General features: G+C 43.3%; 1 protein-coding gene across 1 annotated transcript; it reads left to right on the plus strand.

The window, feature by feature from the left end:
- Positions 1-268: 268 nt before the first annotated feature.
- Positions 269-18,898, plus strand: LOC106598856 (retinol dehydrogenase 12). Its single transcript, XM_014189927.2, has 7 exons — positions 269-467; positions 1,409-1,527; positions 2,001-2,156; positions 2,977-3,081; positions 10,943-11,152; positions 14,209-14,398; positions 17,670-18,898. The coding sequence occupies exons 1-7, from the start codon at positions 391-393 to the stop codon at positions 17,773-17,775; spliced, it is 963 nt and encodes a 320-aa protein (XP_014045402.1). The 5' UTR covers positions 269-390; the 3' UTR covers positions 17,776-18,898.
- The last annotated feature ends 1,792 nt before the right edge of the window (positions 18,899-20,690 follow it).

Below are 20,690 nucleotides of genomic sequence, written 5' to 3' on the forward strand. Positions count from 1 at the left end.
ATAGACTAGTATATTTCAAACCAAATAGCAGTTTGTAAAAAAAAAAAATGAATTTGCTGTGAATTACAAAATAGGTCTATTGTTTTTTCAAATTAATAAATATACATAGCGGAACTGTCTTTCCATACAACTTCAAATACAATAAGCAAGTGGAAGTTGTAGTGCATTTGTTCGAATCTATCGAAAGACTACAATCCCAGAATTTCATTAGAACGAGCATCACCGTGACAACCCGTGATGTATATAAACTCCTCCTCCGACACTTCCCCCATAAATCTTTTGACATCTTGGATCAGCTGTTTGGTCGGTAGAACATAAAACGGAGCTATGAATGAACAGCAGTGAAGAAGGGCTACAAAAATAAAGAGACAGCGAAAGGGGAACAGTGTCATGATGGTGCTCGTATTGATTGTCGCAGGTCTTGGGGTGGTCGCAATGCTTATGGTTTTATTCGCACCCCACATTAGGTAAGAATAAACAGCTCGTATGTTCCGAGGCTATTAGTCGATGCGCATCATCTGACTCTATGCTTGGCTAATTAGTCTAACCTCAATAGAAATGATTTACTGTCATTGTCAAGCTAAAAACGATGGGTTTGTGTTTTTGCATTGGGGTTAAGAAGGATATTGGCGGGAATGAATGGGTGAATCGATTATCCAGATTATTCTTATGCAGTATTCTTATCCACATTTTTTTAAATTTTTTTTATTAACATTCATTTGTTGTTTTGTGGAATAAAAGCTCTGAATGCACTGTCAATTCAACATGGTTTTATATGTCAATATGAGAAACTGATAATGCAATTCCTTTGGTAAGGAAGTACTGTGCAGTAGCGCGCTACAATATTTCATGACATGATTATGCACAGCGGCGTTGCGCGCGTGGGCGGAGTTATATTTGTAAGCGTTATTGTTCGGTGAAACCGAGCCAGGTTTTGTGGCGTGACTGAGTCGTACGAGTTGACGTTTGATCATTGTTGCCAGAAAGTGATCTTGCATATTGAGTAACAATAATGGTGCATGTTGAACGATCAATGATTAGTCATATACATACATACATACAGTGGAGTTGATATATAGTCAGTGGAGTTGATATATAGTTATATATATATATATATATACTCCACTGAGATGATTGTGGACTACAGGAAAAGGAGGGCCGAACACTCCACTGTCAAAATAAAAAGTTGAATCCATGTATCTCTCTATTCTGTAGCCTCAGGATGCCTCCCAAATGGCGTCCTATTCCCAATATAGTGAGAATGGGGAACTATATGGAGAATAGGGTTGTAACAGCAGCCCTGGTGTGGACTTTCACTATATGCTATTGCCAACATAGACAGGACTGACTGATTATAGAAGTTTGATTGTAGATCAATAAAACAAATCCATTTTGTTTGTCTGTCCAGGAAATACTCAGCAGGTGGAGCATGTATGTCTATGGCTCGGCTGGATGGGAAGACAGTCCTGATTACTGGCGCCAACACTGGTATTGGGAAGGAGACGGCCCTGGACCTGGCTATCAGAGGTGACTGAATGACACATGGACTGCGTTTACACATGCAGCCCATTCTGGGTCTTTTTGCCACTAATTGGTATTTTGACCAGTCAGATCTTTTGCCAGTAAATTGGGCAGAAGATCAGAATTGAGCTGCCTGTGTAAACGCTGCCAAATGATACCCTATTCCTTTATATAGTGCACTACTTTGGGGCCCTGGTCTAAAGTAGTGCACTTAAGGGTGTATGGTGCCATTTTAGGACTCACAAATGGTCTTCTAACCAACAGTCATTCATGGTGACGCCTCCTGTCCTTCATCACCACAAATATAATGATAACAGAAGAAGAAAAGAGAACATTCAAGAAAATATCAATAATGCTGATTATTGGTTATTATAAACTGGTTGGATTCGAGCTCTGAATGCTGATTGGTTGAAAGCCAAGGTTTATCAGACCGTATACCACACCCCATCGGGCCTTATTGTTTAATTGTCTGTTTCCAGGTGCGAGGGTGATCATGGCGTGCAGGGATGTGGAGAAAGGTGAGGAGGCTGCAGCATCTATACGACGCGTCTACTCCACCGCAAACGTAGAGGTCCGAGAGCTAGACCTGGCTGATACCAGCTCCATACGGGCCTTCGCACAACGCTTCCTCCGAGGTAAGCCTACTAACTCCATTTGTGCATTCCAAATCGCACCCTATTCCGTATATAGTGCACTACTTTTGACCAGAGCCCTATTCCCTATGTAGTGCACTACTTTAGACCAGAGCCCTATTCCCTATGTAGTGCACTACTTTAGACCAGAGCCCTATTCCCTATGTAGTGCACTACTTTAGACCAGAGCCCTATTCCCTATGTAGTGCACTACTTTAGACCAGAGCCCTATTCCCTATGTAGTGCACTACTTTAGACCAGAGCCCTATTCCCTATGTAGTGCACTACTTTAGACCAGAGCCCTATGAGTATAGGGTGACATTTGGGACGCAGTACTCCCCGTAACCTTTACAAGTTATTACAGTATTTATTCTGGCGTTATTTGTTTATTACAGTGTTTATTCTGGCGTTATTACAGTGTTTATTCTGGCGTTATTACAGTGTTTATTCTGGCGTTATTACAGTATATTAGTGTTTATTCTGGTGTTATTACAGTATTTATTCTGGTGTTATTACAGTATTTATTACGCCGTTATTATAGTATTTATTCTGGCTTTGTTACAGTATATTACAGTTTATTCTGGTGTTATTACAGTATTTATTCTGGTGTTATTACAGTATATTAGTGTTTATTCTGGCGTTATTACAGTATTTATTCTGGCGTAATTACAGTATATTACAGTATTTATTCTGGCGTAATTACAGTATATTACAGTATTTATTCTGGCGTTATTACAGTATATTTCAAGGCAAGCACTAATATTACAATGTGTTTACTCTATAAAGCAAAGTATAATATTGACTCTGTATCTGACCCCTACAGAGGTCAACCACCTCCACATCCTGATCAACAATGCTGGGGTCATGATGTGTCCCTACATGAAGACCAAGGACGGTTTCGAGATGCAGCTGGGGGTCAACCATCTGGGTGAGACAGATTTTTTAGCAGACTCACTTCTAGGTTTCTATGTCAATTTGTCTTTCCACAAACACCAGCAATCTAAGGCCTGATCGCGTAACACGACGAAATGGCATGCTTGTTTCTCTCGCGTTCCAGGTGCTCGACATTTTGCCAAGTATAACCTAATTTTAACACCCTAAAAAGCCCACTTCAAGTTTGTAAATTGTATGTTGACACAGTTGGGTAAATGACTGGTACAGGAGTCCAATTGGAGACCTGGCAAGCAGCTAAGAAACTACAGACAGATCGGCCTGCAACCAAACAAATTATGACCGAGGACGAGACGCCGAGCTGAGCACAGCATCTGGCTGAGGAGGTCACCAGCATCAAGAACTCATTCCAGCAGAGGTTTGATCAACTCAACGACTCTATTAAAAAAGAGCAATAGAGTCCAGGCAGAGAAGCAGATTGGGGCACTAGAGCACCAGAGTAACACAGACGAAGAAGATACAAAACACCAAAGATCTGGACTCCCTGAAAACCAAGTTGACCTGGACTACAGACCCCACTGAAGTGTGTGTGTGGACATAACGTGCAGTCTGTAGTACCTCATGAAAGTCATGGGTGTTGCCCAACTGGCAACAGCACAGATAGAGTCCAGGAGGTTCCTCTGAACAGGGTTCATGAAGTGGCCATACCCCTGGTGGATTGTATTACCATGGTGTCTGGAGTTGGTCTACCTACTGCAGCGTAGCCAGTAGAAAGGCAGTCTTGACTAAGAGGTCCCGTAGCTAAAGTCAAGACGGGCTCATAAGTGATCGTAGGACAACGTTGAATTGCCATGAGAGTATGAAGGAGCCACCATTCATGAATTACGATACTGGAGTGTGTGCACCAATCAGGTCATGACCCGTAGAGATGGATGCCATATACACTTTATTATTATTATTTATATTTTTTATTATTGAACAAAATATTAAAAGAAAATAAAAAAATCTATCCAAAATAGACGGACGTTCACAAACCGAAACAATTGATTGATTGAAACTCTGAGACCCCAGACCTGCCAACCGGCCCGAACGTGACACGTGCACAACCAGTCAGCAAGTCGGAAACCACCGCAGCCCACAGCCCCGACCGACACGCTAACGTAGTAGCCGTCACCGCCACTCAACCACCACACTCCCTGAGATGGTCCACATACGGACTCCAAATTCTGTCATAAGTCTGGTTTTTGTTTCTTTATACTATATAGAATCTATGTAGATGGGGACTTCCCTGCAGCCGGGAGCTCCCGGGGGACTTCCCTGCAGCCGGGAGCTCCTGGAGGAGGGTCAAAATGACAGAAATTGGGCAGGAAGATGGCGATTCTGCATGGTCGACACCACTGCCTGAACGCATTCCACTTTTAGGAATACAGGGTTCGCGTAGATGATGCCCTGGCAGCCTGATTTGTCTCAATTACCAAGGAGGACAACCCTGCGGCTACCAGACGGTCACGTTCAGGGGCCCTCAAATCACAACTTCAGTATTCTGGGTTTGGGGTGCCAAAGCTTGCCGTTCGTTTGTGACAGGATGTCTGCTTAAAGAGGGAGTTGTCAGCTGTACAAGGTCTAAAAACCAGTGATGCTGTGGCCAATGCGGAGCAATAAGTAGAACTGACTCTCTCTCGATCTTCCTCAAGACCTGAGGGTGCAACGGAATTGGTGGAAACGCCTACAGCAGTCCCCTTGGCCATCTGTGAGAACACATTCTCATTTACAGCAATGACCTGGGGAATAGTTAAAGGGGAAGAGGAGGGGTGACAAATGAGCCAATTGGAAGCTGGGGATGATTAGGTGGCCATGATGGTATTTAGCCAGGACACCAGGACGATAAGTGCCCTGGGACTTTTTAGTGACGAATCAGGACACCTTTTTAACATCCCATCTGAAAGACAGCACCCTACACAGGGCAATGTCCCCAATCACTGCCCTGGGGCATTTGGTACTATACTGAATAAAAATATAAATGCAACAATCTCAAAGATGTTACTGAGTTACAGTTCATATAAGGAAATCAGTCAATTTAAATAAATAAATTAGTCCCTAATCTATTGATTTCACATGACTGGGCAGGGGTGCAGCCATAGGTGGGTCTGGGTCAGAAATACTCCTCAGTTTCATCAGCTGTCCCGGTGGCTGGTCACAGACTATCCTGCAGGTGAAGAAGCCGAATGTGGATGTCCTGGGTTGCCGTGGTTACTCGCGGTCTGCGATTGTGAGGCCGGTTGGGCGTACTGCCAAATTCTCTAAAACAATTGTTTTCTCTAAAAACATTAAATTCTCTGGCAACAGTTCTGGTGGACATTCCTTCAGTCAGCATGCTGATTGCACACTCCCTCAACTTGAGACATCTGTGGCATTGTGGCACAAAACTGCACATTTTTAAAGTGGCCTTTTATTGTCCCCACTACAAGCACATGTGTAATGATCATGCTGGTTCTTGATATGCCACACCTGTCAGGTGGATAGATTATATTGGCAAAGGAGAAATGTTGAAGAACAGGGATGTAATCAAATTTGTGCAAAACATTTGAGAGCAATACACTTTTTATGTTTGTCCCTTCTGGGACATAGATTGTGTCTGTTGTAGCATTGCAACATGGACCTCAGCAGCTAGGAGGCCGAGGAGAATCTGACTTTAGCACGGTCACCTGTTTTCTCAGTTTTAAATGTTGAAAGACAATTTGTCAATGATACCACTCTTTCTGGAAAGAGTGTTGCTTGCATGATTTGAGTGTCCAGTGTCAAGCCCAGGAAGTTGCACACACTGAGTTAGGACCAGAATAATATTTTCTAGGTTCATTGTTAGTCTCAACTCGGAGAGGTGACATGAGACCATGGATGTGTGTGCCAAAGCTTGGTGACCCTGCACATATTAGCCTTTCGTCTAAGTAAATTAGGACCCTGAATCCTGCTGGGGAGGGGGGGGCTAGCCCTGCACTTAATACACTTTGTGAAAGTGCGAGGGGTGAGCGAGAAGGCCGAAGGTCAAAAACCGTGAAACTGTGTGCTGGTAGAATGAGGATATGAAAGTATGTGTCTTTCAGGTCCACTGTGGTGAACCAATCACCTGGTTGTACTGACTGAAGGACAGTTTTGATTGGCAGCATTTTGAAGTGCTGGAAGATGACGATTCAGGCACTAGAAAATAGATTGAGTAGAACCTGTAGTTTTGTTGCTCTGGTTATACTTCAATTGCTTTTCCAGGAGTAAGGATATTTCTGAGCAGAGTGTTTTTGCTTTTGAGCAGGGTTGTGTGAGCTGTTGTTTTTAAGACACCCCTGAAGTGTTGGTGTCGCTGACAAAATTGTACTGCGTAGCCTTGTGTTAGAGTGCGTAAGGTCGATGTGTTGGCCTTTGATCTTTTCCAGCTGGAAAAGGGGTACTGTTGTGCTAGACCAGGCATAGTCATTGAACTATCCTCGTGGCATTTTGTTTGTTTGTTTTATATGTATTCCTCCCATTAACAATATTACATGTGTAGCTAGTGGACGTGACTATCATTAATCTGATGACTGTTATTTATCGAATCAAACTGTTTAATTGATACTCGATTTAAATGAGTCATGTAACAATTAACTCATTAGGAATTTGGGGCACCACGGGAAAAGTTGTTTAATGAGTTACTATCTCCCGACTTAAACTCTAAAGATATACAGATATCTTTTACATCAATAACTGTCAATTATTAATTATTACTTCATCAGTCTCGTTCTGAACGTTGCATAATCCTTGGATCCACGAGAATCTGAGCCCTTCTGAATATTCAGTACTACACAAATTGATTTAATTATTTATTTATTAACTAACTAAATAATAACACAGAATATACATACACACTTATATGAGATAAAAGTCCCTAGTGGACTGACAAGACATGACCGCTTGTTACACATATGGAGGGGTAGGTAAAGAGAGGGAGAGACGGAGAGACAACACTTGGATACATTTGGAAGCTACGCTCATGGAAATATTAATGCATAACACCCTAACCACCGCTCATTCTGTTTAGAAATGCAATATATATTTGCACGTAGCTGTCTTTCTCTGTTGAACTCGATGGGTCCTATTGTGAAGATGTCGAGGGATGTAAGACTGGTTTGTCCACCAGACTTCACAATGTCCTTTGTAGAGCTTCTCTGGTAGTGGAGTGGTTGTTGGAATAGATAGTCTTCCAATACTGCAGGGCAAGGAAGAGAAAGTTCTCGCAAAATTTCTGACCCAGTATTGCGGTGTCAAGACTGGCACAGCCCCCCCTCCCACCTCCCCCACCCCTTCCCCTCTTCTGTGGGAGAGAGGGGGTCTGGCTCTCTTCAAGCATTTGCCTAGCTGATGGGTCCTTTGATCCACTGTCAGGAGTGTCATGCCGCTAGGTTACCCTTTAACAGTATTACATGTGTAGCTAGGTTAAGGTCCATGCTGATCGTATACACATAACTACAAATGGGATCTAATATTATAAAGTGTATATCTTGGAATGTTCATGGCATTTCAAATAAAGTTAAACGGTACAAAATGCTTTCACATTTGAAATCCCTAGCTTGTGATGAGGCCATGTTACAACACAACTTAACAGGGAGGTTGGTCAAGAATTTTTTTTAGATAATAGTCGACTAAGATGGCAGATATATTGTAGTGTAATGTTTTTTACTAAATTAATAATGTACTCTTGATAATATTTATCCTTCTAATTCTGCACAAGCTGTGTTCATATCTCCCTTTAAACTACTGTTATGTAAATTTGCTTGGGACCCCATTCTGATGGGAGTACAATTTAATCTGGTCAATGATTCTACAGTAGATCGCTCTAGTCGTTCCCTTCCAGCAGATAGAGTTCTACCAGCTACTTTCAAAGCACTGCAGAGCTCATTGGCATTGACTGATAAATGGCGCTTAGTCAAGTCCCCTCTGGTGAATATTCATTTCACTCCAATGTCCATAATTCATATTCTTGAATAGACTACCTCTTATCACGATCTGGGATTGACTCTCAGATCCATAGCATTATAATCTCAGACCATGTTTCCCCTAGTCAGCCATCTCCTATCCATCTGACAATATCCACATTTATTAAAACAATAGAGATTCAATCGTTCCATTTTATTAGGGAGAAAATCACCTCTAATTTGAACTTTGTCCCCTCTGTCGAAATAGTGTGGGAAGCTTTTTAAATCGACATGTAGAGGTTGGATCAGAAGTTATTCCACAACCAAAAGGAAAACAATGTTCTTGAAGAAAACCAGTTTAATGGTGGAACTCAAGTCTTTAGATTCACAACATGGATCCAAACAATCCCAGACTTAAAAATGCTTTACTTATTGTAAGATCAGAGATGAGGAGACTACATTTGCTTTGTTCCTATTACGTAGGAGATACTTTGAGTCAGGAGACAAAGCTGGCAATTTGTTTTGCATATAACCTTAAACAGCTGGAAAATAAATAAGCAATTCCTACCATTCAGGATTGCAATAGATCCATATTTGTATTTATTATGGATCTCCATTAGTTCCTGCCAAGGCAGCAGCTACTCTTCCTGGGGTTTATTATGGATCCCCATTAGTTCCTGCCAAGGCAGCAGCTACTCTTCCTGGGGTTTATTATGGATCCCCATTACTTCCTGCCAAGGCAGCAGCTACTCTTCCTGGGGTTTATTAGGGATCCCCATTAGTTCCTGCCAAGGCAGCAGCTACTCTTTCTGGGGTCCAGCAACATGTAAGGCAGTTTATACCATTTTAAAATCATTACAACACATTCACAGATTCCACAACACACTGTGTGCCCTCAGGCCCCTACTCCACCACTACCACATATCTACAGTACAAAATCCATGTGTGCGTGTGTGCATTGTGTGCATGTTATCGTGTGTGTATGCATGGGTCTGTGCCTATGTTTGTGTTGCTTCACAGTCCCCACTGTTCCATCAAGTGTATTTTTTTATTTTTAAATCTAATTGTACTGCTTGCATCAGTTACCTGATGTAGAATAAAGTTCTATGTAGTCATGGCTCTATGTAGTACTGTGCGCCTCCCATAGTCTGTTCTGGACTTGGGGACTGTGAAGAGAACTCTTGTGGTCCCAAAGCCACTCCTGCATTGTCTTGGCTGTGTGCTTAGGGTCTTTGTCCTGTTGGAAGGTGAACCGCCCCAGTCTGAGGTCCTGAGCGCTCTGGAGCAAGTCTTCATCAAGGATCTTTCTGTACTTTGCGCCGTTCATCTTTCCCTCAATCCTGACTAGTCTCTCTGCCGCTGGAAACATCTCCAAAGCATGATGCTGCCACCACCATGCTTCACCGTAGGGATGGTATTGGCCAGGTGATGAGCAGTGATTGGTTTCCTCCAGATGTGACGCTTGACATTAAGGACAAAGAGTTCAATCTTGGTTTAATCAGACCAGATAATCTTGTTTTTCTCATGGTTAGAGTCCTTTAGGTGCATTTTGGTCAACTCCAAGCGGGCTGCCGTGCCTTTTACTGAGGAGTGGCTTCCGAATGGCCACTCTACCACAAAGGCCTGATTTGGTGGAGTGCTGCAGAGATGCTTGTCCTTCTGGAAGGTTCTCCCATCTCCACAGAGGAACTCTGGAGCTCTCTCAGTTTGACCATCGTGTTCTTGGTCACCTCCCTGACCAAGGCCCTTCTCCCCCGATTGCTCAGTTTGACCGGGCGTCCAGCTCTAGGAAGAGTCTTGGTGGTTTCAAACTTCTTCCATTTAAGAATGATGGAGGCCACTGTTCTTGGGGACCTTCAATGCTGCAGACATTTTTTGGTACCCTTCCCCAGATCTGTGCCTCGACACAATCCTGTCTCTGAGCTCTACGGACAATTCCTTCAACCTCATGGCTTGTTTTTTGTTCTGACATGCACTGTCAACTGTGGGACCTTTTTATATAGACAGGTGTGTGCCTTTCCAAATCATGTCCAATCAAATTGAATGTACGACAGGTGGACTCCAGTCAAGTTGTAGAAACATCTCGAGCATGATCAATGGAATCAGGATGCACCTGAGCTCAAATTTCAAGTCTCATAGCAAAGGGTCTGAATACTTATGTAAATAAGGTATTTCTGTGTTTTTAAAAAAAAAAAATTAGCTTTTTTTTTCTGAATAACCTAATTCCGCTTTGTCATTATGGGCTATTGTGATGCCATTATGGGCTATTGTGATGCCATTTTGGGGTATTGTGATGTCATTTTGGGGTATTGTGACGTCATTTTGGGGTATTGTGACGTCATTTTGGGGTATTGTGACGTCATTTTGGGGTATTGTGTTTAGATTTATGGAGGGGGGGGTAACGATTTAATCCATTTTAGAATAAGGCTGTAACGTAACAAAATGTTGTAGCCCTCATCTGTGAAGAGCTGTGGCCCTTACAGTATCTACTGTATGAATTGGGAGATGCTATAAGGCACTCCTGACCTGTAAAACAAGTAACCAACATCTGAAACACCTTGCCTTAACTAATCTCTAACCTATATTTTAACTAGTTCTGAAATGAAATATTCTTTTGAATGTCCGGAGTGTCCCTATAGCCTTTTCCCGTATGAAGAGCATGTGGGCAGCTAGCCTTAACAGTACTAACCGTATACAAGTAGTACTTCAATGACATAACAACAACAGTGTTTCATTCAACATGATCCTAGTATTATTTCCTTTCTGATAAAACAACAGCATCATATTGTTGTTTACTCCTGGTAGGTCACTTCCTGTTGCCCTATGACATAAAAACAGTGTTCTATTCAACAACTCCAATAGTTTATTTTCTGATATTAGGATATTATACTCTGATCCTTTGTTGCAGTACAACACCGATTGCATCATGTGTTGTTGTTTACTGTTTCTTCCTGGTAGGTCACTTCCTGTTGACGTACCTCCTGATTGGCCTGCTAAAGCGGAGTGCTCCAGCCCGCATCGTCGTGGTTTCTTCCCTGGCTCATAACTTTGGCTGGATACGCTTCCATGACCTCCTCAGCCAGGGCAGCTACAACAGCGGCCTCGCATACTGCCAGAGCAAGCTGGCCAATGTCCTGTTTGCTAGGGAGCTGGCCCGCAGACTCAAAGGTAGGGTGGGGGGGAGGGGAAGAGCAGGGGGGGGAGCTGGCCCGCAGACTCAAAGGTAGGCTGGGGGGAGGGGAAGAGCGGGGGGGAGGGAGGGAGGGGAAGAGCGGGAGGGAGGGAAGGGGTTAGAGGAGGGAGGGAAGGGGTTAGAGGAGGGAGGGAGGGAGGGAGGGAAGGGGTTAGAGGAGGAAGGGAGGGAAGGGGTTAGAGGAGGAAGGGAAGGAAGGAAGGAAGGAAGGAAGGAAGGAAGGAAGGAAGGAAGGAAGGAAGGAAGGAAGGAAGGAAGGAAGGAAGGAAGGAAGGAAGGAAGGAAGGAAGGAATTAGAGAGGGATGGAAGGGGAGAGAATTGCAACCTGCCACATGGATTTATTAACACACAAAATAAACTGAGGAATAGTGGCCATGCACATAGATTTTCAATGAGAACGCACCCAAAATACATGATCAGAAAGGCAAAACCATATTTATGAAGGTACATGCTACAGTGCATTTAGAAAGTTTTTCCACATTTTGCAACGTTACAGCCTTATTCTAAAATAGATTAAATAAAACAAATTCCTCATCAATCTACACACAATACCCCACAATGACAAAATGAAAACAGGTTTTTATAAAAACAGAAATGCCTTATTTACATAAGTATTCAGACCCTTTGCTATGAGACTTGAAATTGAGTTCAGGTGCATCCTGTTTCCATTGATCATCCTTGAGATGTTTTCTACAACTTGATTGGAGTCCACCTGTGGTAAATTCAATTGATTGGAAATGATTTGGAAAGGCACACACCTGTCTATATAAGGTCCCACACTTGACAGTGAAGGGTACCAAAACATTTCTGCAGATGGTAGAGTGGCCAGACGGAAGCCAATCCTCAGTTAAAGGCACATGACAGCCTGCTTGGAGTTTGTCAAACGACACCTAAAACAAGATTGTCTGGTATTGTGGCAAAGAAGGGGGTCGAGTGATAAATGGCAGATATGTGAGGGCAGAACTAATAAACGGGCTCTGCCCGATCACTAAAATGGCCACCCCGATCAGAACTACAGATCACAAAATGGCCGACTGCCAAAACTACAATTCCCAGAAGCAAGGAGAGAGAGAGAGAGAGAGAGAGAGAGAGAGAGAGAGAGAGAGAGAGAGAGAGAGAGAGAGAGAGAGAGAGAGAGAGAGAGAGAGAGAGAGAGAGAGAGAGAGAGAGAGAGAGAGAGAGAGAGAGAGAGAGAGAGAGAGAGAGAGAGAGAGAGAGAGAGAGAGAGAGAGAGAGAGAGAGAGAGAGAGAGAGAGAGAGAGAGAGAGAGAGAGAGAGAGAGAGAGAGAGAATAAATAAATAAATATCTACATTGGCTGGATTTACCGTGTACGAGCTGGACTGTTTTGGACTTACCTGTTGGCGTTTAGACCTGGACCTACCGAGAACCAGATTTGTGTACCGAACCCTGCTATCCTTGACCTTACCTGCGGCCTGGGTGGACCAGGACAGCGAAACAAACACACAGGTACTGTCATGTTCGAAAGAACTTTCATTCTGGGCTGACTTTGGTGACAGTTTCCCACTTAATTTGTGACAAACGCTCCTAACTTTGAAGAGGTTTGCCACAGTATGATGAAACAAAGATTGAACTCTCTGGCCAGAATGCCAAGCATCACGTCTGGAGGAAACCTGGCACCATCCCTATGGTGAAGCATGGTGGTGGCAGCATCATACTGTGGGGATGTTTTTCTTCGGCAGGGACTGGTTGACTAGTCAGGATCGAGGGAAAGATGAACAGAGCAAAGTACAGAGAGATCCTTGATGAAAACTTGTATCTGAGCGCTCAAGACTTCACCTTCCAACAGGACAACGACCTTAAGCTCACAGCCAAGACAACGCAGGAGTGGCTTCGGGACAAGTCTCAATGTCCTTGAGTGGCCCAGCCAGAGCCTGGACTTGAACCCGATTTGAACATCTCTGGAGAGATCGGAAAATAGCTGTGCTGCAACGCTCCCCATCCAACTTGACAGAGCTTGAGAGGGTCTGCAGAGAAAAATGGGAGAAACTTCCCAAATACAGGTGTGCCAAGCTTGTAGCATCATACCCAAGAAGACTGCCAAACGTGCTTCAAGAAAGTACTGAGTAAAGGGTCTGAATACTTATGTAAATGTTATATTTCCGTATTTTTTTTTATTTTTAATGCCTTTGCAAAAATGCCTAAACCAGTTTTTTGCTATGTTATTATGGGGTATTGAGAATAACAATTTAATCCATTTTAGAATAAGGCTGTAGCGTAACAAAATGTGGAAAAAGTCAAGGGGTCTGAACCCTTAATAAAAACGGAAATGCAACATGCAACAATCTCCAAGATTTTACTGAGTTCATATAAGAAAATCAGTCAATTAAATTCATTAGGTCCTAATCTATGGATTTCACATGACTAGGCAGGAGTGCAGCCATAGGTGGTCCTGGGTGGACATAGGCCCACCCACTGAGGGAGCCAGGCCTAGCCAATCAGAATGTGTTTTTCCCCACAAAAAGGCTTTATTATAGACAGAAATACTAATCAGTTTTTAATCAGCTGTCCGGGTGTCTGGTCTCAGGACGATCCCACAGGTGAAGAAGCTGGATATGGAAGTCCTGGACTGGCGTGGTTACACATGGTTTGCGATTGTGAGGCCGGTTGGACGTACTGCCAAATTCTCTAAAACAACGTTAATTTGTTGTTTTTTAAAGTGGCCTTTTATTGTCCCCAGCACAAGGTGCACCTGTGTAATGATCATGCTGTTGAGTCATATTCTTTATATGCCACACCTGTCAGGTGGATGGACTTTCTTGGCAAAGGATAAATGCTTACTAACAGGGATGTAAACAAATTTGTGCACAACATTTGAGAGAAATAAGCTTTTTGTGCGTAGGGAACATTTCTGGGATCTTTTATTTCAGCTCATGAAACATGGGACCAACACTTTTACATTTTTATATTTTTGTTCAGTATACTTACGGGGTTGGGGATAAAGGGGTTGGGGATAAAGCAAAAAGCCTGACAATAGCATGGTAACTGAATCCTCTCTTCTTCCCTCCCAGGTTCCAGTGTGACAGTGAACTCTGTCCACCCGGGGTCGGTGCGTTCGGACCTGGTTCGCCACTCCACCATCATGTCTCTGCTGTTCTCTCTGTTTTCCATGTTTCTGAAGAGCCCTCGGGACGGGGCCCAGACATCCATCTACTGCGCTGTGGCAGAGGAGCTACACTCTCTCACTGGGAAACACTTCAGGTGAGATTACAGTATGAAGTTCTGCCCCTGAACCTCGTTTAGATGGAACTGCGATTCCAATGGCTCAGTGGGTTATAGTGCTGAATGATTTTTTTGCGCTTTTTGAGATCGGTACGGTTTCGGTTTGATTTATGAAAAAATAATCACTTTTTTCGCTTTGGATGATTTTTTTAAACAAATGCCTTTTGCATTATTTGGGTTGAATGCTGTTACACAGAATAAAACAATTAATACAAGTCCCATGGTGGTAGTGACTGCCCCATTAATTACTGTTTATCACTTATTAACTATCATTTACTTTCATAATATTATTTTATTTTATTTGATGACTTAATTATTTAGTTCCAAGTGGTCATCATCTCTATAGAGCTGCTGTCTGATAAAAATCACAATTTTGAGTTGTTCTTCAAAGTAAATAAGGTATACTATTATGACTGCTGAATACCAACTATCAATCGCTTAGCTCATGTATTTTCAGGTAAAGATACTTCTCGAAGCAACTGTCTCTCTTATCTCTCTCAATTGCGAGTTTTTCTGTCTCTCTCCGTTTCTGTGCTCCCCGCATAGACCAGACAAGTAGCCGAGCAATGGGTTATGGTCATTGTAGTTAACTACCACGTTTTCTGCGCGTTAACCTCTTGGGGCTAGGTGGGACGCTAGCGTGCCACCTGTGGTGCACTCCATCAACAGCAGGTGCATTTCAAGAGCGGCAAATTTGAATCCAAATAAATGTCAAAATTCAAATTTTTCAAAAATACATCTATGTTACACCATTTGAAAGATAAACATCTCCTTAATCTAACCACGTTTTACGATTTCAAAAAGGTTTTACGGCGAAAGCATAAATTTAGAGTATGTTAGGACAGTACATTTACAAGAGTTGTGTGTAATGTTTTGTCAAGTCAAAGACAGGGTCACCAAAACCATAAAACCAGCTAAAATGATACACTAACCTTTTACAATCTCCATCAGATGACACTCCTAGGACATTATGTTAGACAATGCATGCATTTTTAGTTCTATCAAGTTCATGTTTATATACAAAAACAGCGTTTTACTATGGCATTGATGTTGAGGAAATCGTTTCCCTCCAATAACCGGCAGTCAAGTCAGCGTCACAAATTAAATAATTAAAATTAGAAAACATTGGTAAAATATTATATTGTCATTTAAAGAATTATAGATTTACATCTTTTGAACGCAATCAACTTGCCAGATTTAAAAATAACCTTACTGGGAAATCACACTTTGCAATAATCTGAGCACTGTGCCCAGAAAAATACGCGTTGCGATACAGACTAGACGTCATGTTGGGGAGATCTAAAATCGAAAATACTATGTAAATAATCCATTACCTTTGATTCTCTTCATCAGATGTCACTTCCAGGTATCACAGGTCCATAACGAATGTAGTTTTGTTCAAAAAAGCTCATCATTTATGTCCAAAAATCTCCGTCTCGTTAGCACATGATGTAAGCCAGCCGGACTTCTCGTCATGAACGAGGGGAAAAAATATATTTCCGTTCGTTCAAACATGTCAAACGTTGTATAGCATAAATCATTAGGGCCTTTTTTAACCAGAACATGAATAATATTCAAGGTGGACGAATGCATAGCCTTTTATAACATATTGGAACGAGGGTACCCAACATGAAGTAGCGCGCCAGGTGTCTAATGGGACATCACCGTTCCATGGCTCTTGTTCGGTCAGATCTCCCTCCAGAAGACTCAAAACACTTTGTAAAGGCTGGTGACATCTAGTGGAAGCAATAGGAAGTGCCAAAATATTCCTAAACCCCTGTGTTTTTCAATGGGAGAGGTTTAAAGTCAATACAACACATCAGGTATCCACTTCCTGTCAGAAAATGTCTCAGGGTTTTGCCTGCCAAATGAGTTCTGTTATACTCACAGACACCATTCAAACAGTTTTGGAAACTTTAGAGTGTTTTCTATCCATATATAATAAGTATATGCATATTCTAGTTACTGGGTAGGATTAGTAACCAGATTAAATCGGGTACATTTTTTTTATCCAGACGTGCAAATGCTGCCCCCTAGACCCAACAGGTTAACTATGTCGAATATTGACCTGTTGGAAACTACATCGCGCATTTCAGGCGAGATCTGATTCATCTCTAGAGAAACTGCATTGAGCTCACAGGAAGAAAAAAAAACTAACGAAATGGAATCCAAATACTTGAATCGATGGCGTTGGTCAAATAACAGATTTCGTGTAATCGCTCAGCACTAGGTGCTGCAGGTTGTGGGTTACAACAAGGTGCTGCGGGTTACAACAAGGTGCTGCGGGTTAGAACAAGGTGCTGTAGGTTAGAACAAGGTGCTGCGGGTTACAACAAGGTGCTGTAGGTTAGAACAAGGTGCTGCGGGTTAGAACAAGGTGCTGTAGGTTAGAACAAGGTGCTGCGGGTTAGAACAAGGTGCTGTAGGTTAGAACAAGGTGCGCTGGGTTGTAGGTTACAACAAGGTGCGCTGGGTTGTAGGTTAGAACAAGGTGCTGTGGGTTAGAACAAGGTGCTGTGGGTTAGAACAAGGTGCTGCGGGTTAGAACAAGGTGCTGTAGGTTAGAACAAGGTGCTGCGGGTTAGAACAAGGTGCTGTAGGTTAGAACAAGGTGCGCTGGGTTGTAGGTTAGAACAAGGTGCTGCGGGTTGTGGGTTAGAACAAGGTGCTGCGGGTTGTAGGTTAGAACAAGGTGCTGTGGGTTAGAACAAGGTGATGCGGGTTGTGGGTTAGAACAAGGTGCTGCGGGTTGTAGGTTAGAACAAGGTGCTGTGGGTTGTGGGTTAGAACAAGGTGCTGCGGGTTGTAGGTTAGAACAAGGTGCTGCGGGTTAGAACAAGGTGCTGCGGGTTGTGGGTTAGAACAAGGTGCTGTGGGTTAGAACAAGGTGCTGTGGGTTGTGGGTTAGAACAAGGTGCTGCGGGTTAGAACAAGGTGCTGCGGGTTGTGGGTTAGAACAAGGTGCTGCGGGTTACAACAAGGTGCTGAGGGTTGTAGGTTAGAACAAGGTGCTGCGGGTTACAACAAGGTGCTGCGGGTTGTGGGTTAGAACAAGGTCTCACATCGGCCACTTAATACATGCGTCTCTGTCAATTTCGACAGTTGTGTGAGTCACTATGGCGTAAACAACTGTTAGGTGACCAAATTATTTATTAGAAACGTTCTACTTTGATGACAGAATAAAGGGAAGCTGTGATCATGCGGATAACGAAAGTCCTCTTCCCTCCCGCTCACTCTCTCTCTCTCTCAGTGACTGCGCCCCGGCCTTCGTGGCGCCCCAGGGGAGGAAGGAGGAGACAGCCAGGAAGCTGTGGGACGCCAGCAGTGAGCTCCTGGGCATTGTCTGGGACGACTGATCTGAACCACCCTGTTATTACTATCCACTGCTTGCATCCCCAAGTGCACCCTATTCCCTTTTATAGTGCACTACTTTTGACCAGGACCCACAACCTTGTTCCCTGTCTCAATTGCTTCCGCATAGGAAAGAGCCAGCTAGTAGATGAAATTAGGGGCCACAGGGCTCTGGTCAAAAGTAGTGAACTATAGATTAGGGCTCATACTATATATAAGGTGCCATTGGTGACGCAACTATGCTCTCTGTTCTCAAATCATTATCATTTCATGACATTTAATTAACCTCAAACTACAGTTATCCCAACGGAACTTGAGGAATTGGGTAGGAACCATAAAGGAATGAAAGATGACATAATGGCACGGAGATGAGTCCTCTATCTATCTCTATGGTAGTAACTGTAAAATTATCATTTCATGACATTTAATTAACCTCAAACTACAGTTATCCCAACGGAACTTGAGGAATTGGGTAGGAACCATAAAGGTATGAAAGATGACATAATGGCACAGAGATGAGTCCTCTATCTATCTCTATGGTAGTAACTGTAAAATGAGTCCTCTATCTATCTCTATGGTATTAACTGTAATATCAAATGCATTACTGTACTGTGAAGGGTCTAGCCAGGGCATAACCAGGTCTAGCCAGGGCATAACCAGGTCTAGCCAGGGCATAACCAGGTCTAGCCAGGGCATAACAAGGTCTAGTCAGGGTATATTACAAACCATTTGTTTTAGTTTGTTTTGTATCTTATTATATTCTAAACCTCCATGTAGATTCAGCTTTATGTTTGGTTGCTTTTAACTTGCCTTTTCTAAACCATTGCAAGCTGTTATTTTCCCTCCTGTTTCTTTCATCTTTTCCTCCATTTCTTTCCCCCTCAGCATTCACCACATGTGAAACTGCCAAGATTGTCTTTTATACAAATGTGAAACATGCCTTTTTCTACATTTAGGGTTGGAAGATTCCAGAAATTATGAAGGAACAGAATAGGAAATCTGGGAATCCTCCAACCAGGAATTCTGGAATTTGGGGAAATTTTCCAGAAATGTGCAACCCAACTACATAGTAGTCATGTCAGGAGTTGAATGTTTACATCTACTGTAAATAAAGATCAAATGTTACTAGCTACTATTCCTAATATCGGTTTGTTTAGTAACACAAACACACACACACACGTAATAAGAAACGAGTCAAATACCTCACACTCTTTATTACCCCTCTGGCTTTCAACATGGTCGCTATAAGACAAGAGTCCATGTGTAACAGTGTAGGTTCCGTCCCTCTCTTCGTCCCAACCTGGGACCCTTGCACACATCAACAACTGACACCCCACAAAGCATCGTTACCCATCGCGCCACAAAAGCCGCGGCCCTTGCAGAGCAAGGGGAACAACCACTTCAAGGTCTCAGAGCGAGGTGACGTCACCGATTTGAAACGCTATTAGCGCGCACCACCGCTAACTAGCTAGCCATTTCACATCGGTTACACATGTCTAGACTTGACAGTTCATGCAGCTTTTGTATTCTGATAATGGAGTTAAGAACCCATCATGCATCTACACCTACATTTAAACGTGCCCATTCCCACATGCAACAAACGGTGGAATAGGCAAAACATGACATCAAAATTGATGGCCGTAGCTGACTACTCTAGCTAGCTAGCAAGCGACACTAAAAGGCATTGCAAACGAGTTAGCATAATTCTAGCCAAATAACAAGTCCAGCAAACACGTTCCTCACACGCTAGAAACTTATTTCCTCCGACGTTATAATGAAAAGGAAAACCTCTCGTTCCCAAAACACGTTTTCTGGAGACTTGTGGGAGGAGTGCTGATGACATCAACCACTGTATGCGTTTCTGTTAACGTCCAGACTGAGGAGAAATCCGAACACAATACCGAAGTAGTCAACCAGATCTGAACACAATCCTGAAGTAGTCAACCAGATCTGAACACAATCCTGAAGTAGTCAACCAGATCTGAACACAATCCTGAAGTAGTCAACCAGATCCGAACACAATCCTGAAGTAGTCAACCAGATCTGAACACAATCCTGAAGTAGTCAACCAGATCTGAACACAATCCTGAAGTGGTCAACCAGATCTGAACACAATCCTGAAGTAGTCAACCAGATCTGAACACAATCCTGAAGTAGTCAACCAGATCTGAACACAATCAGGCCACAAAGCGACTTTGGTGCGTCTAGACCCGTCTTTTCAATGAGAGCTTCGTATTCTGATAGCAGAAGTCGCATGTAAGTATCAAGTGTAGACACGACCCGGGCTACCTCCGGAGAAGATCTAATCACAATAACAATGGGCTTTTAACACGACCAGACAGTAGCTCTCTGGGCTTCCAACATGGCCACTATAGGACAGACAGCCCTCTGGGCTTCCAACATGGCCACTATAGGACAGACAGCCCTCTGGGCTTCCAACATGGCCACTATAGGACAGACAGCCCTCTGGGCTTCCTACATGGCCACTATAGGACAGACAGTAGCTCTCTGGGCTTCCAACATGGCCACTGTTAGACAGACAGTACCCCTCTGGGCTTCCAACATGGCCACTGTTGGACAGACAGTATCCCTCTGGGCTTCCAACATGGCCACTGTTAGACAGACAGTACCCCTCTGGGCTTCCAACATGGCCACTGTTAGACAGACAGTACCCCTCTGGGCTTCCAACATGGCCACTGTTAGACAGACAGTACCCCTCTGGGCTTCCAACATGGCCACTGTTAGACAGACAGTACCCCTCTGGGCTTCCAACATGGCCACTATAGGACAGACAGTATCCCTCTGGGCTTCCAACATGGCCACTATAGGACAGACAGTACCCCTCTGGGCTTCCAACATGGCCACTATAGGACAGACAGTATCCCTCTGGGCTTCCATCATGGCCACTATAGGACAGACA

Source organism: Salmo salar, chromosome ssa01 (assembly GCF_905237065.1).
Source record: "Salmo salar chromosome ssa01, Ssal_v3.1, whole genome shotgun sequence".
In the NCBI taxonomy this organism is placed as follows: Eukaryota; Metazoa; Chordata; class Actinopteri; order Salmoniformes; family Salmonidae; genus Salmo; species Salmo salar.

Excerpts from the sequence above, each read along its gene's own strand:
- LOC106598856 (XM_014189927.2), top strand. The coding sequence starts at position 391 with ATGATGGTGCTCGTATTGATTGTCGCAGGTCTTGGGGTGGTCGCAATG. Across the intron at positions 1,528-2,000 it reads CCTGGACCTGGCTATCAGAG|GTGCGAGGGTGATCATGGCG; the intron begins GTGACTGAATGA and ends GTCTGTTTCCAG. Across the intron at positions 11,153-14,208 it reads GCTGGCCCGCAGACTCAAAG|GTTCCAGTGTGACAGTGAAC; the intron begins GTAGGGTGGGGG and ends CTTCCCTCCCAG.